General features: G+C 42.6%; 1 protein-coding gene across 2 annotated transcripts in view; it reads right to left on the bottom strand.

Moving 5' to 3' along the window:
* Positions 1–18,125, bottom strand: part of DTX1 (deltex E3 ubiquitin ligase 1) — a 128,167-nt gene that overhangs the window by 15,565 nt on the left and 94,477 nt on the right. For both annotated transcript variants that reach the window (XM_077461247.1, XM_077461249.1), the window contains exons 5-7: positions 15,902–16,063; positions 3,873–3,934; positions 46–204 (exon numbers count right to left, since the gene is read on the bottom strand). In XM_077461247.1, the coding sequence (XP_077317373.1) occupies positions 46–204; positions 3,873–3,934; positions 15,902–16,063 (383 nt within the window). The remainder of the gene's footprint in view (positions 1–45; positions 205–3,872; positions 3,935–15,901; positions 16,064–18,125) is intronic.

Raw genomic sequence — 18,125 nt, 5'->3', positions numbered from 1 at the left:
TATGAACAGCAGCAGAGATGTTTTTATGGTCATACTACAACCTACCTTGTTACCATTATTATACATGGCCACCAGGCACAGAACATGGTACATATGGGTACACTTCCCCAGTTTTCCAACCAGGTCCGAGCGAATCCCTTTGTGAGTCAGGACACCCTCATACCCAGAGGCAGTGACCAGACGCTCCATGCAGATGGTACAGTCCTAAAAAGCCAAAAGAAAACCTTCAAAAAGAGTTTTGCCCTTCACCCCACGACATAATGTCAAATTACATTTACCCTTGCATAAAGTACTTTCTAATGTAACAGGTATATATGACAACTACCTTGCCAATCTGTGTGAATAGCATAACCACAGCAACTTTGCTTTTACCATTCATCTTACAACACTGATATTTTTAGTGGAATTATCGTCAGAAAAGTCCTGCTAGGTCACCTCAGGTTGGCACTTTTTGCAGGTATAGCTATGTAACACATTAAAAATAAGCGCCTATACTGTATAAAGTCCAGTAATACGCTGTCTCATTCTGCTCTGCACATGCTCAGTTGCTCTCTATTTTTTAGCACTGTGCCGAAAGTGTAGAGGCCGATCTGCTGACAGCCTAAAGATTTACTGCTGTTTAGGAGCTCTAGGCTTCAGCAAAATGGCAGCCTCCAACAAGAAGAAACAGAAGCAATGATAGACGCAATTTACAGTACGCACTAATTTTTATAAAATTATTAATGTGGAACGTATGTTCCTTGCTAAAGAACATATTAGGTTCCACTTTAAAGCAGTAGTAAACTCTCTAAAAGATACCCTATTTAAATATTCTAATGTAAATATTGCTTTTCAATCAAATGGGCACTAAGAGTATGCCCAAAAATCATTTGTACTGTTTTTTTTTTCTTTTATATGCTAAACGGTCATCATTGACATTGGCCACCACCATTGTCCAAGCCAATACTTCAGAAATTCACCTTGCAGAGGTGTGTACAACGAGAAAGGCAACCTTGTAAATAAGAGTAAACAGAGGACTATCAAAGGGGCTGTTTCTGAAGAACCAACAGGACCAGGCTGAGATCCCATTGTGTTACTGAAGGACATACAGGGGGGAAAATGTGAGTGGCACCCTGTACAAAGGCCTCCACTAAGGAGTGAGAGGCAAGCAGTTTTTGAAAAAGAACCCCTAGCATGGAAATGTGATGCTTGATAGTGCCCAAAGATAAATGTTAATCCAGACCAGACTGAAGAAAAGTCAGGATTTGTCCCACCAACTTTCTGGGATGGAATTTTCTTTCCTTACACCAAGATAAATATGCTATCCAGGTGCAATGGTAGACTTGAGAAAAGTCAATTTCCTAGCCTTGAAAAAGCGTGGGAACAGATGGAACCCTATTCCGCAGGACCTGGGCTTCAACAGCCAGGCTGTACAGGCAGCAGTCTAGAGGAAGGGTGATAAACCAGTCCCTGGAACAAAAGATTTGAATGACCTAGGAGGGCCCATGGAGAGTGTGCCAGAAGTCTGAGGAGATCCAAGTACCACATCTGCCTGGACCAGTTCAGTGAGATGGGGAGGTAGCATTCAGGGAACACATTGCTTCCACTAATCTTTACCTCTTCAATTAGCACACACCCTGAGTCTTCAGTTCCACACGATAGGTGCACTGTGGCCCTGGACAAATAAAATACTCTGTGGCTGTCTCACATGACACAGCTTCTTTCTCTTAGCTGAGCCCAGGTATGGCTCCTGTGGCAATCTTGAAGCTGCAAAATGAACCCCTTCCGGCTCTGCAGCAACTAAAGAAAATTAAAAAAAAAATAAAAATCTTGAAAATAAGAAGAGAAATGCTTTGTTTATCAGAGGAGAAAAGACATTAACAAAAAAAAAACCCCTAAAAAACAGGGCATAACGAGATTGGGAGGGATTTTACTAGACTGTCCTTACAGTCAATGTCCAATCTCCTGAAGGCAAAAGCATAACCCTTATGTACCTGAATACTTCATTTTGTGTCCTGTTCATAGTCAGTAAATACAGAGCCAATCCGACTGGCTCTGTACCATGTGATTGGTCACTGAACAGACCTGTCACTGAGTTTTCAGATGTACACAGACTTGTTTATATTACTGAGAACCCTTCCCTTTCTCTTACAACAAAGGGAGGCTAGAAATAGGAACTAATGAATGAATAAATCATTAATTTGTCCCTGATGTAAGCAGATCACTGCAGCACAAAAGATTGTTTTTAACCGTTTCACCCCCTTCCTCTCCAATACAGCTATCTGTAGGTGGCCTGTAAATTAAACCCATTTGATCCTTATCCTGCACATCTGAACATTAAAGTGGCTGTAAAGGCTGAAGATTTTTTAAAACCTTCAGTGTGCAGCTCCCCAATCAGCCCCCCCTTAACTAAACCCAATCTCATTCCAGGGATGTGCATGAGAGCTGAGGCTCTCCTGGGTCCCTCACTCCTCATTGGCTGAGATGCAGCAGCAAGAGCCATTGGCTCCTGATGCTGTCAATCACAGCTAGTGAGGCAAGAGCAAAGAACGGGGCTGAGCCAGGTTCTCAATGTCTTATGGATATAGATTGCCGGCTTGGGAGCGAGTACGCACAGGTTGTCCCCATAGCAAGCGGCTTGCTATAGGGGCATTCAGCAAGGGGGAGGGGCCCAGAGCACTGGCAGGGGACCCGAGAAGGAGGATTGGGGCTGCTCTGTGTAAAACTATTGCACAGAGCAAGTACATATGACACATTTGTTCTTTTCTTTTTTTTCCCTTTACAGACGCTTTAATCCCTTCACCACCATTTCCCTATGTGCATGACCTGTATGTGCTGTGTCTAGTACATCATTACCAAGCTCTGTGTTTAAACCTCCTCAATACCAGTATTTATCTTCATTACTAAAAATAGCGGCAAAAAATGAGACCACCTTGGTGTGTCTAGTTTTCTAAAAGGGGTTATTTTGAAGGTGTTCATACTGTCCTGACATTTTTAATGTAACAGAAAGTAAGGGAAACATTTTTTTTATTTTTTTATTTATATAGTCAAAAATAAAAAATAAATAAAGTGGTGATTAAAGAGGAAGTAAACCCTGATGAGTTTACTTCCTCTTTCATTCCCTGCAAAGGTAAAGCATAATGGACTACTATGCATCGCACAGTAGTCCATTATGTGTCACTTACCTAACACAGGAGCCAGCAAAGTCACCGCTGTCCCCTGTAGTCCGCCGCATCCATCTTCTCGGTGGGTCTCGCTGCTCCACCGTTGTCATTCGTCGAAGCCGCGATGACGTCACTCCCGCGCATGCGCACGGGAGCCGCCACTCGCGGCATATCGCCATTGACCGCGGCGCGCTCAGTGCACCTGCTCGCCGCTGTCTACGGCGCATGCGCCGTAGACAGCGGTGCCTGTCTTTTGCCAAATATCTCCTAAACCGTGTAGGTTCAGGAGATATTTCTTGGACCTACAGGTAAGCCTTAATCTAGGCTTACCTGTAGGTCAAAGTGTGTTGTAAGCGTTTACAACCACTTTAAATAACAGCAAACGAAACTTCTATCTGTATCATAAAAAGATTTGAAATTAATTTGGGTTCGGTGTTGCATTATCGAATAATTGTCAGTGAAAATGTCACAGCACTGAAAAACAGCCAGGTAATCAAGGGGTATTATAGAATAGTATTCAAGTGGTTTTTACCTGGTGTGCTGACAACATGCATTCCATTCTGACCGTGGGAAGGCCTACCTGACTGCATAAAAACTGAAAAGACAGCTTAGGAGGGGCCTAATACTACAAAGCTAGTAGTAAATGTAAAGGAGATTGCATTAAGATTGCATCATTTACCGTATATTGTCTGGCCAGAACAGCTTTAATAGCCTAGTTGTTAGGCTTACCTCATCTGGTGGAGACTTCACTTTCTGTATGTATCTTCGCACTACCTCCTCCGGATTCTTACCTATCAATGTAAAAAAAGGAAACAAATTCAGTTAAAGTATGTTTGGAAGCAGTAATACCTCTGGAGAGATCTGACAATCTCCCTGCAGAGTCACAAAGACCTGTAGCTTTGCAGTCAGAAAAGCTCATGCTCCCTACTGCTTGGGGAGCTCTAGCTCTGATTTAGTAGAGAGGCCTCTGCTTCCACACACAGAGCAAGGGTCTGCAGCATGGTGACAACGAACAGATATTTCTACTGTGGCTGAAAAAATTGTAAGACTGTGCACACCTTTTGAAGCACCTTTGGTATATTTAGCTGATGTAAACCGAAAGTTCACCGAAAAGTGTTACTAATTGTATTAAGGGGAACTGTACTGATATATGTACTAAATATGGTGCTTACAAATGCTACCACCCCCTTTTGTAATGTAAATACAATTTCCTTGGCTGTCATTCTGGTTCAGTAGCTTTAGTACTTTCTAAATCACTGACCAAGAACAAGTATGTAGACAGTGACGTCGCTAGGGGTGGCTTTTGGGGCCATAGCCCTGAGTCTCTAAAGGGGTCCCCAAGGGGAGGGGAGGTTCTCTGGGGACCCTGATGTAAGTGGGGGGGCTCTCTGGTGACCCTGATTTTAAGGGGGAGGCTCTCTGGGGACCCTGATTTAAGGGGGAGGCTCTCTGGGGCCCCTGATTTAAGGGGGAGGCTCTCTGGGAACCCTGATGCAAGGTGGGCTCTGTGGGAACCCTGATGTAAGGAGGAGGCTCTCTGGGGATCTTGATGTAAGGGGGGCTCTCTTGGGATATATATATACACACACACACACACACACACACACGTGTCCCAGGTCAGTATCTCAGAAAGTACTGATGCCAAAGAGCCAGGCAACTATCATTTTTTTTATTTATATTGCATTTTATATGGAAATCAGCAGTAGCATGTTTCATATTTTAATCTGTTCAGGTGTGCTTTAAATGAAATGTAAGTGATGTAAAACAACTGGATATAAAGCCTGTAGTACATAGAATGCCTAATCAGCAATGTGGTCCTTTCAGCCACAATTTCTTTGGTCCTTTTATACACTAATTTGTTAAAGTATTTTTTAAAGCTGTGTTTCAAAAGAAGAAATCCTCTTTGCGATGTGGAGTTTAAGTATAGGTAATCCTCAAGATAGATTAGGAACCATCCCTAAAGAGCTTGCCAAATGTTTCTGAAGCTTGCATTAACTTTAGACACCAGTAAACCTATAGAAGAAAAAAGCAGTATGATGTGGTTCCAGTTCACCTCCCCAAAAGACTAGGCATAATGGGCTGTTACAGAGCATCAGTCTTCTCTGTAAAGCTCACGCTTGCTATACTAAGAATAAATGATCGCAATAATAGTGCGCAAACAGTAGAAAATCTTACTGCATTACTCAATGTCTGTAAAATACAACCTGCCACCTGGAGGACTAGGTGACAATACAAACATCTGTATAATGATCATGGTGATGATTTATGAAGAATTTAAAATGACAACTTCAAAAGGTGCATATAAAAGGTACACCATATTGTGAAAAGTATTGGGATTCCTGCCTTCACACACACCTGAACTTTAATGGCATCCCAGTCTTAGTCCGTAGGGTTCAATATTGAGTTGGCCCTCCCTTTGCAGCTATAACAGCTTCAACTCTTCCGGGAAGGCTGTCCACAAGGTTTAGGAGTGTGTCTACGGGAATGTTTGACCATTCTTCCAGAAGTGCATTTGTGAGATCAGGCACCGTCGTTAGACAAGAAGGCCAGTCAAGTTCCTCTACCCCAAACTTGCTCATCCATATCTTATGGACCTTGCTTTGTGCACTGGTGCAGTTATGTTGGAACAGGAAGGGGCCATCCCCAAACTGTTCCCACAAAGTTGGGAGCATGAAATTGTCCAAAATGTCTTGGTATGCTGACGCCTTAAAAGTTACCTTCACTGGAACTAAGGGGCCAATCCCAACCCCTGAAAAACAACCCCACACCATAACCCTCCCACCACCAAATAATTTGGGCCAGTGCACAAAGCAAGGTCCATAAAGATATGGATGAGCAAGTTTGGGGTGGAGGAACTTGACTGGCCTGACCTCAACCCGATACAATCCCTTAGGGATGAATTAGAGAGGAGACTGCAAGTCAGGCCTTCTCGTCCACATAAGTGCCTGACCTCACAATTGCACTTCTGGAAGAATGGTCAAACATTCCCATAGATACACTACTAAACCTTGTGGACAACCTTCCTAGAAGAGTTGAAGCTGTTATAGCTGGAAAGGGTGGGCCAACTCATTAGTGAACTCTACAGACTAAAACTGGGATGACATTAAAGTTCATGTGCCTGTAAAGGCAGGCGTGCCAATACTTTTGACAATATAGTTTATGTATGCATTGTTAGAAATGTAAAATGAACACTTGCTTATTAAATAATCATATTACTGGTATTACTTTAATTTATCTCCCTTCTTTAAAATTTTCTCTATATTTACATGAAGTCTGTAAGCAGCAAGCTGTCCAACTGAAGTGACAGTGCCAAGATTTACGCCGCATACACCCGACCGGTTTTTCCATTAGAATAAACTCTGACGGCCTTTCTGACAGAGTTCTGACGGAGTTCCACTGAAACGGTCTTACCTACACACAATCATAGCAAAGTCTGATCGTTTAGAACGTGATGACATACGACAAGACTAGAAAAAGGAAGTTCAATAGCCAGTAGCCAGTAGCCAATAGCTGCCCTTGCTGTCGTTTTTGGTCTGTCAGAATAGCATACAGACGAACGGGTTTCTCAATAGAAATTGATTCAGTCGGAAAGATTTAAAACATGTTCTATTTTTAGGTCTATCAGAAAAAGTCAGATGAACCCCACACACGATTGGTATATCCAATGGAATAATTCCATCTGACATAGTTACATAGTATGTGAGGTTGAAAAAAGACATAAGTCCATCAAGTCAAACCTATGTGTGTGATTATATATCAATATTAGATTGTATATCCCTGAATGTTGTGGTCGTTCAGGTGCTTATCTAATCGTTTTTTAAAACTGTTGATGCTCCCCGCTGAAACCACCACCTGTGGAAGGGAATTCCACATCCTTGCCGCTCTTACAGTAAAGAGCCCTTTACGCAGTTTAAGGTTAAACCTCTTTTTTTGTAATTTTAATGAGTGGCCACGTGTCTTGTTAAACTCCCTTCCGCGAAAATGTTTTATCCCTATTGTGGGGTCACCAGTATGGTATTTGTAAATTAAAATCATATCCCCTCTCAAGCATCTCTTCTCCAGAGTTCAGTGCTTGCAACATTTCTTCATAACTAATATCCTCCAGATCCTTTATTAGCTTTGTTTCCCTCCTCTGTACTCGCTCCATTTCCAGTACATACTTCCTGAGGACTGGTGCCCAGAACTGGACAGCATACTCCAGGTGAGCCCAGACCAAAGTCTTGTAGAATGGGAGAATTATCGTTTTATCCCTGGAGATAACTGCCGTTTTAATGCATGCCAAATTTCTGTTTGCTTTGTTATCAGCAGCTTGGCATTTCATGTCATTGCTGAGCCTAAAATCTACTAGGACCCCCAGGTCCTTTTCCATCCTAGATACCCCTAGAGGTTCACCCCTAGAAAGTAGATTGCATTCATATTTTTGCCACCCAAATGCATTATTTTACATTTTTCTACATTAAACCTCATTTGCCATGTAGTTGCCCACCCCATTAATTTGTTCAGATCTTCTTGCAAGATTTCCACATCCTGCAGAGAAGTTAGTGCCCTGCTTAGCTTAGTGTCATCTGCAAATACAGAGATTGAACTGTTTACCCCATCCTCCAGGTCCTTTATGAACAAATTAAACAGGATTGGTGCCAGCACAGAACCCTGCTGGACCCCCACTTCCCACCCCTGACCATTCCGAGTATTCCCTATTTATCACCACCCTTTATCTAGATGGCAGCTCACCTCCTCATAGAAGGTTAATAGATTGGTTTGGCAAGAACGATTCTTCATGAATCCATGTTGATTACTGTTAATCTCCAATCAGCTGCTACCATTTCAGTCAGTAGACTGTCAGTAAAAATTGGGAACAATGGTCTGGCAATTGCTTGACTGAGTTCCCCAAGTACCCTTGGGTGCAAGCCATCCAGTCCCGGTGATTAATGTCAAGTTTCCCAAGACTATTTCTAATTCTGTCCTCTGTTAGCCATGAGGGTGCTTCCTGTGATGTGTCACGAGGCAAACACTGTAGTTTTGGTTACTGAAGTCCCCCGAAACCCTTGTGAATCCTAAAGAGAAGAATACATTCAATACCTTTGCCATGTTCCCATCCTTTGTAATCAGGTATCCTTCCTCATTCTTTATGGGGCCAATATGGTCTGTCCTCCTTTTTTTACTGTTTATACACTTAAAGAATTTCTTGGCATTTTTTTTGCTCTCCTCCGCTATGTGTCTTTTGTGTTCCATCCTAGCCGCCCTAATTGCACCCTTATATATCTTGTTGCGTTATTTGTAAAGTCTGAATGCTAAAATTGATTATCACTACTGATCAAATATATATACACAATGACGTACCGTCATCCTATCAGTTCAAGAAACAATGGGCAGTAGATTTAAGGAGACTTTGGACTTTCACGGTATGGTAAAAGACTCACAAAAAGTTATTTTTAAAAAAAGATATAAATTTATTAAGACATAACATGGTTAAAAAAAAAACCTTTGGGTGGGGGGGGGGGGGGGCAATACAAATACTAGAAATTCAATAGCTCTGAAATTAACTGGAAAGAATTAACGTGTATCCATCCAGGAGTGGGATAAGATATATTCGTCACTTGCCAGTTCGACCTCTGCATTTTTTGTCCTCCACCCGTTGAGATCACCACCTTCTCAAGTTTCACCATCATCTACCTATACCTTTACTGATCATTTTACCACATATGTACATCTTATTTAATTGTTTGTTTTCATATGGTTTATTTGTGCGCATATGGGGTGCAGTTTTTTTCCTGCACCCCCTATGTACACTGTTTCAGCAATCATTCCTTAAGGTTTTCTGTACCAGTCATATATATTTATCTTTTTATTTTTTGACAGCTATTTTAACCTATATACCTTGACCTTGGTTTCTGCACTCACCCAGGAAATTGTCCTGGGTGAGTGCGCCTGTTGGTTCTTGTCAGCATTTTGGGTAAATTCAGGTTACTTAGTCTCTTTGATGATGCATTACAGATGGGGAACACCCCAGACGATGTCCAAGGAGATGAAACGCGTCGGAAGGACTCTACTGCTCCCTTTTTATTTGCAAAGAGCTTATTTCACTGCTTTAATGTAAGTGTAATTTTATTTTAATAAATTTGTTTATTGAACGAAATTACACTTTTTGGCCCAATTTTTCTTGTCCCATATGGTTCCGTGAGTGGGAGTGTGATCTTCCCGGGAGCACTGGCTCCGTGTCCAATTCAGTTTGAACAAGAGTGGAGTCACCATGAATATTGAAAACTCATCTTTCCTGACCTGAGGATTTCCTATCGGTATAACTGAAAAGCGTTTTTGACCCCTGGAGCGTATGCTCGTTGGGGTCATTGGGAGTCGGTAAGCTCACATCTTTCTTCTGTGTGTGGTGGTGTCAGCACCAGGGTGTTTCTTTGGATCAAATATTCCACGGATGGAATTAATATTTCCATATCTTCTTGTCTGCACCAAGGGAGAGCACAATCATGATCTTCTAGCAAAAGACTTTCTTTTCTCTCTCAGTTTTTTTGTTTACAGTTCACTTGTTATTAAGCATTGTCCTAGATATTTATTATTTTTTAAACATAAATGAGTGTGATATTTAGCTATTATTAGCACACTTTCACATTGTATTTACTCTTAGCGCAACACTTTTTGTACATAGATGGGGAACATTGCATATACGTATTACAGTTGTGGTTGCATTGTTTATGGGATGTCCCACCTCTATGGCAATCAATAGGTGGTTCATGTCCTTTTCCCAAAATTTTGCAATCCTAATTTGTCCATTTGGTTTCATTATGTTAAGATTATTTATGTATATGTCTATTTCTTTATAGAGATAAACTCTTAACTATATTCCTGAAGAAGCACGTTCAATGTGAAACATGTAGGGGTTGAACTGGCATGTGACGAAGATCTAATCCCTCTCCTGGACGGATACACATTAAATCTTTCCAGTTCATTTCAGAGCTATTGAAATGCTAGTATTTGTATTGTCTCTTTCCCCCCGAAGGGATTTTTAAAACCATGTTATGTCGCAATAAATTTCTATATTTTTTCTGAGTCTTTACCGTACCATGAAAGTCCAAAGTTGCCTCAAATCTTCTGCCCATGGTTTCTTAAAGTCTGAATGCTGATGATGATCTCTCAACCTCGTATTTTTTGAAGGCCTTCTCCTTTGCTTTTATATGCCTTTTTACATTGGAGTTAAGCCATCCAGGACTTTTAAATGTATTTCCCAATGGGATGCACTGGCTAATGCCCTTATTTAATATGCTCTTATAGCAAACCCATCTCTCTTCCGTGTTCTTTGTATCTAAGATTTATCTTCTAGCAAGTTTCTTCATTCAGGGAAGTTGGCTCTTTTGAAATTCCTTCTTTGTGTTCCCCTTGTGTTTCCTATTTGTGTGATTTATACTGAAGCCAATTGACCTGTGATCGTTGTTTCTTAAATTGCCTCCTATTTCCACATCCGTGATCAGGTCTGTATTGTTGGTAATCAGTAGCTCTAGTAACGCCTTGTTTCTAGTTGGTGCCTCTACCATTTGACCCATGAAATTGTCCTGCAAGGCATTTATGAACTGGCGAGCCTTAGATGAATGCGTGATTTCCTCCACCCAGTTTATGTCAGAATAATTAAAAACCCCCATTATAACACTTCCCATTTTTGCTGCTAATCCAAATTGTGATAGGAGGTCCGTCGCCCCCTCCTCCCTCAGGGTATTGGGCCTATAGCATACTCCCAGGCTTATTTTCCCCTTAGCTTGATCCCTTTGGCACTCTACCCATAAGGATTCCACCTCCTCCGTAGCTCCCTTATTGATGTTATCTCTCACATTCACTTGTACATTGTTCTTGATATATAGGCATAACTCTCCCCCTTTTTTACCCTCTCTATCCCTGCAATAAAGGGAATACCCTTGAATGGTTGCCAGCCAATCATGAGAGCTGTTGAACCAGGTCTCTGAAATTCCCACAAAATTGAAATCCTCCTCTTTCAACAGTATCTCTAGTTCACCCATCTTGTCCGCCAGGCTCACGGCATTGGTGAACATGCCACCTAATTTAGACCGGTCGCATACTGTCCTCTTATTGGGTGTTCAGAGATTGCAAATCGGGTTTATGTGCTTTAGTCAACCTACCATTAATACCCCCAAATACTACCCTCTGGAATATGTTCATTGCTGACTATTTCTACCTCTGGATCCTCCCCCCCATCCCTAGTTTAAAAACCCCTCTAACTTTTCAGCCATCTTCACTCTCAGCAGATATGCACCCTCCTTATTTACGTGCAGTCCATCCCCTCTATGGAACGGTGACTGACTGGGAACTGTAGACAACTGGTAAACAGGAGGGATAGAAACCCAAAAAGAATAAGTGATTTCATAGAATGCACATCCACAAGATAGTTGATAAAGGACACTGTTGGTTACAAATGTTCATTAATATCTTACTCTGCAATATTATTCATTTGGAAGGACTGTGTTTGCAGATTCCACTGTGTTTATACAAGAGCCATGGGCAGCACTATTCATTTGATTATAATCTCTTGTTCGATACATGGCAAGGGTCAATACACATTGGCTTACTCTAATAGGACTATGAATATGCTCAAAAATATGAGTAGGTAAAACATTTCCAAAGCTTGTCATAAAAGAACAGACGTAAAGTAACAATCTGATCTGCAGAGAAACACTGACTGACATACATTGAACTAGCTGATGCAAATATACTTTTCTATTTAACTTTTTAGCTTTTCTGCCAGAAAGTCCAACCGTGTGTACATGGCATTAGAACAAACTATAACTGCCCATTTAGACTTAAGCACTGAGATAGTGTTCAGGAAAAATGCATTTTCACTGCCTGTTACTGTGGAGCACATACTGTTCAGTTTGAATAGCACCACACACAATGCGTCATTAATTTGGCATTGCACCCCAATGCACATAAACAATAGCAGGCAACGCTCCCACACCGTAACACACCACAGCTCACATGATGTGGTACACCGCTTTTAAAAAATAGGTCATGCACATTTTTTTAGTTCATTGGTGTGCACTGGTAGCCCATTCAAAATGAACTTTGCTGCCTAACCACAATGTGCTTTATTGTGCAATATAATGTACTGTGGCACACCGCAAAAGACTACACAGTTCTAAATCCAGCCTATCACTGTTTACAACTGACCTTTTTTATTCACAAAGTAAATCCTCTTTTTAGGGATTGTTAACGTTTGTCCCAACCCCTGTGGCTGTCAATTTCCTGGACAGTTTGGTCTGCATGTGTGGAGAATAATCTAAATATACTGAATACTATCATTACATACTGTATATTACAGAAGAAGTGTGGGATAGAAATACAAACAAACAAACATTCATTTTCACCTATATGGCTGCATCATAGGTCCAATGCTGCAGTTGTCCCCGTCAGCTCTAAGCGATCTCTTGACTGCTGATCCATTTGATCTTTCCCCTCTGTTAGAATAACCACTATTGTGGCTTCTGCCATTGAGGAGGACATCCTCCCTCCCGCGGCCACCTCCTAACATCCTCAGTAACTCTGGAAGCATCACCTCACCATACTGCTTATAAATTTCTATAGGAAGACCGTCTGGGCCGGGGTACTTCTGGTTAGCCATCTGAGCCACTACGCTTTGCAGTTCCTCGAAGATTATAGGGGCTTCTAGCACGTTTTTTTCCTGTTCTAAGAGAGCTGGTACCTGGATCCCCCTAAAAAAACGATCCATTTCTCTTGCCACTTCTCCCACCCTGGATTTATATAAATTTGCATAGTATCGTCTGAATGCATCCAGTATTTCAGGGGTCCGGGAAGTAATTTCACCCCCTGGCATTCTAATTGCTGCAGTTACTGATGGGGAGTTATTGGTTTTCACCAACCGGGCCAAAAAACGGCCTGCGCACTCCCCCTCAGCAAAAGCGCATTGGGTCTGAAAAAGATGCTCGTTTTCTGCCTTTCTGGTAATGATGTTATAATATTTTTTTTCTGGGGTTGGTTCTACCATGTATTGATTTTCCGACTCCACCACTTCCCTCCCAGTAACCTCCTCCCATTCCCTGGAGCTCCTATTGATCTTTGCTACTTGTTGTATTATTAACCCACGGAGGAAAGCCTTCAGGGTATCCCACACTATCCATGCACTTGCGGAGCCCTTATTCAATGTTACAAATTCCTTTAATTTTAATGTTAATTTTGTTGGTTCCCTCATTAACGCCAACCAAAATGGGCTTATACACCATGTTCCAGGGAGGTTCTGACCTTCCAGCTGAATCGTCATTATTAATGGTGAATGGTCAGACACTCCCCTCGTAGCATATATTATGCTTTTAACCAGCTTCACCATGTCCCAGTTTCAAAAGGCCATGTCTATTCTTGACAATGTTGCATATGAGCTAGAATAACATGAATATTGCTGCCTCGCTGGGTTCCGGGTTCTCCAGACATCACACAATCCCAGCTCTTCCATAAATTGGGCTAACCTTCTGTCAGAAACTTTATCAGATTATTTTCCCCCGGGGGAAATCGATCTTTATTCTTATTCTTAACTTCATTGAAATCCCCCACCACTATAACCGGTATATCCTCTTTATCTTTGAGAAATTCTGCCAATTTATATAGAACTTCCACTTTAAAAGGAGGTGGAACATAAAGATTGGCCACAATATATGGTTTGTTTTCTATCTGACAGTACAGCAACACATACCATCCCTCTGTATCTATCTTGGTTTCCCTGCAGGAGAAGCGCACCCGGTTCTAACTATTGTACGAGGTATGCACTGAATGGTATTGAAACCAAAATTTCCCACCATACAGGCCTGCTGTCATATCTCCTGTTAGGTGCGTTTCCTGCAAGCAGACCAAATCAATCCGACCCCTCTCAAGTGTGGAGAGAACTGCTGTCCTTTTAACCAGGTTCCCAAGCCCCCTAACATTCCCGGAAGCTACATTAAGAGTACTAGGTTGCATCGCAGGGGTTTATTTCATATTCCTGGAATGTTAGGGGGCGTGTGTGGGAGACAGAGAAAGAGAGAGCACAGCATAGGTCCAATGCTGCAGTTGTCCCCGTCAGCTCTAAGCCTGAGAACTGAGTGATCTCTTGACTGCTGATCGCTCAGTTCTCGGTCTTCCATGAGAGCAGCTGTCTCAGGCTCTAAAGCCGGCCAACCACAGGTTGCAGGAAACTAATTTGCACAATTCCCTCATCAACACAGACTGTGCTGACAGGGGAATCAGCAATTGTCTTCACCCGGAGGGAGGGCCGGAGTGGGCAGGGGGAGCCATCCCTGACAGGAGAAGATAGTGATTATCGCTAGTGGCTATAGCAGCCACTTGCGATAATCTAAGCAAACCCCAGCAGGCTGGTTGTACCCAAGCTAATCGATCAATCAACTTGGTATATTCAGCCTGCCCATTAATGGTTTGAGATTCGACAGACCTGGCCGAGATTCGAACCGCGTATGGCCGACCTTAGCAACACGCTGAGAGGCATCAACATTATTGGCAGGATCCCCTGTGAGGTCAGCTGATGGTTGAATCTGGGTCACAGAAGAGCAGCAATAAGTACAATCCTGTGACCCACAAAAGTAGCATGAACCAGAAAGCCTTGACTATACTTCTTTTTCACCTGCATACAGTTAAGCCAGTCATAGATGGTTCAAGAATCGAAACATGTATGGGCAGGCTGATTGCACCCAAGTTGATCGATAGATCAACGTGAGTACAACCAGCCTATTGGATTTTTGATGCGGTTATTGCCAGCGGCTATAGCCACTAGCAATAATCACTGTTTTCTCTTGCCCAGCAAGGCTCCCCCTACCCCTCCATTGGGAGTAATTCATCAACACTGACTGTGTTGATTGAATTCAGTGATTTTCATTCCTGCAATCCTTTTTTTGTTATTTTTTTATTTTTTATTTTTTTAAGGACAAATGTACTCCAGGTCTCACAATCACAAAAAACAATAAAAAAAATTCCGTGGGAACATTGGAACCATACCAAGATTCAGGGTAAGGAGGCCTTTTAACACTGACCACCAATGACTACAATTTTCACTGTCAACAGACGAAAAACAAGCTCTGGACTGCCGCACTCTTCAGAAGACCACAAGGAAAAATTGCTGACGTTTCGCAATAGCTGTAGTGCTTATTCATAGCTTATTCATTGGCTATGAATAAGCACTACAGCTAGTGCATATCGTCAGCAATTTTTCCTTGTTCGCTGTGTTTGTTGAGCTGTGATGTGATTTTCCAGTAAAAGAACGTGGTTTTCTGAAGAGTGCGGCAGTCCAGAGCTTGTTTTTCATCTGTTGCTAGTGGTAATAGCCAGCACCTGTGGCTTCCCAGTCGGGGAGACATTTTACAGCCTGCATGTGTGCTCCTGAAGCAGTGATAGCAGTCATATTACAATTTTCACTGTCTTGGTTTATTTTCTGACCATTATTATTATGTATTATTAGTGAAAATAATTTTGTCATATAGATGAGGTAGATGCTAAAGTGACACTAAACTCTGGTGTGCAGACCCAGTAACTTAAGAGCAGAGATCTTACCAATAAGTCCTTAAGAGAAAAATAAAATGTCAGGTGGTTTGATTCTCCGGTAAAAACAGAAATATCAATTTTGGGTGGACTGAACCTTTAAATCAGATACAAACCCGCATTTTATTGTCTGCATACTTTATATACTTTATTGTATCCATCAATGAACCCCCTGCACCTTTTATATGTTTAGCTGTATTACTTACTTTTTTTGAGATGCTTCTTTTTAGTTTTCCTGCAGATGCCACTGATACCACTGACAGGTTTGATATCCTCTTTGCTGACAGGAGGGGGGTGCAAGATGGGTTTAGGGGCTCTGGTTAAGCAAACCGGCAATCCAGCTGCGCACATCAGAATTCCAGTCATTCCTGTGAAAAAAATGTAGAAAACATTTAACAATTTAGTCACCAATATAAGCTATAGTTTTTTATGCCTTCATGATCAATATAACTACCATTGACTTGTTTTTACCAGGAAATACTCCTTTTTTTGTATTTTGTACATGCCTGCAGGACAGTTGGATGAACACTTCACTCCTTAGTCTTTTCTCTCATCTTATTTTTTTTTTTTTGTGGCAAAAGTACACAAAACGTTTGTGCATGGAAGCGGTTTTACCTTTAAAATGATTTCTATTTTTGTCCATCTATTTATGAAATACACAGCTCTGCCATGCAGCACAGCCAAGTCCTGCAAGGGCAGGAGACCAAAGTTTTCCTAAAACTAAAGCCGCCCTTTCATCTTTTTGTAACGTGCCTCTTTCCCCCTCGCTATAACATAATTCCCCCCCCAAAAAATAAAGTTAATATTTTTTTCCCCTAAACTTCAAGTTTAAGTGGTTGTAAAGTCAGAAGGTTTTTTTATCTTAATGCATTCATACATTAAGATAAAAAGCCTTGTTTGTGCAGCAGCCCCCCTAATACTTACCTGAGCCCCATCTCTATCCAGCAATGTCCAAGAGTGCTTCGGTCATCTGGGACTCTCCCTCCTAATTGGCTAAGACACAGCAGGGGTGCCATTGGCACCCGCTAATGTCGATCAAACTCAGCCAATCAGAAGAGAGGGGGCAGGGCCAAACCGCAGCTCCTTGTCTGGATACATGGAGCTGCAGCTTGGCTCGGGTGCCCCAAGAGCAAGCTGCTTGCTGTGGGGGCACTTAACAAGAGGATCGGGGCTGCCCTGTGCAAAACCACTGCACAGAGCAGGTAAGTATAACATGTTTGTTAGTTTAATAGAAAGAGAAATTTGACTTTACAATCACTTGGTCCATCACTCTTGTCTAGGCAAGAGCCTGCGTATATGCAGAAACATCAATAGTTACTCCAGGATCTGTTGTGTCTATTCTGCCTATGCACATGGTTCTGCAAACTGCCTCCTGGGTTTTCTACGTCACTCATCTCAACTTGTGGAATCTCACATGTGCACACGAGACATGCACAGGCGGCGTGGGGATCAACCAGGTTCTTTAGGCCTGTCAAAGATCCCTGTGGCCAGTCTGCACATGCACCAGATATGAATTCAAGATGGTGGCTGGAGGAATTCAAGGACAGACAGCAACCCAACTGGAACTGCAGTTGAGGAGGGGCTACCCACAGTGGGTCACTGTCTTCCTGGGAAGCTGCTTGATATTAGCCACCTGGCTGCCTGCATAATGGTTCTGACAGTGGATTTCCTCCCACCTGGTTGTAGATCACTTGCCCAGCTACCTTTGCCTGCACATATGTTGTCCCTCTGAGCTGCTGAGGGAGGGAAGCAGAGAAAGGTATTTTCCCTGGGTGTGTCAAGAAACCTAGGGCCAGGGCCACCATCAGGGACCTGAGCGTCTGGATGGGCCCGGCTGACTGGCATGGATGTGACAAGGCAGGTACGGGTGCAGAGGAGCTACGTGAAGGCTTCTGTATGTGTGTGAGCCGGTCAGCTGCTGCTCTGTCTCACTGAGCTCACACTGGGTTCTTTGCTGCCACCTCTGGCCATTTCCTGCATGTGCACCTCTTGTGTGAGCTGCCAGTACTCAGTGAAAGTGTCTTAGCCACATGTGGAAACAAGAGCTGGGACTAGGAGGACCACCTTACAAGTAAGGGCTGTTGTACAAGTGAGGGGGGGGGGGGGGGTGGCTGTGTGTACATACCTGTGTGTGTGTGTACATGCCTGTGTTGTGTGTGTACACATGCCTGTGTGTGTGTATGTGTGTGTTTGTGTACATGTCTGTGTGTGTGTTTGTGTGTACATGCCTGTGTTTGTGCACATGTATGTGTGCATGCCTATGTGTGTGTCATATATACACACACATGAGGGGAGCTGAGAATGTACAGGTGTGAGGGGGGCTGGGAGCATACAGGTGTGGGGGGGGGGGGTGTGAGGGGGGCTGAGAGTGTACAAGTGTGGGGGAGGCTGAGAGCGTACATGTGTGTGGGGGGGGCTGAGAGCGTACAG

Source organism: Lithobates pipiens, unplaced genomic scaffold (assembly GCF_037356315.1).
Source record: "Lithobates pipiens isolate NorthernLeopardFrog02 unplaced genomic scaffold, aLitPip1_a1.2 Scaffold_3, whole genome shotgun sequence".
In the NCBI taxonomy this organism is placed as follows: domain Eukaryota; kingdom Metazoa; phylum Chordata; class Amphibia; order Anura; family Ranidae; genus Lithobates; species Lithobates pipiens.
This window is presented reverse-complemented; position numbering and strand designations above follow the sequence as displayed.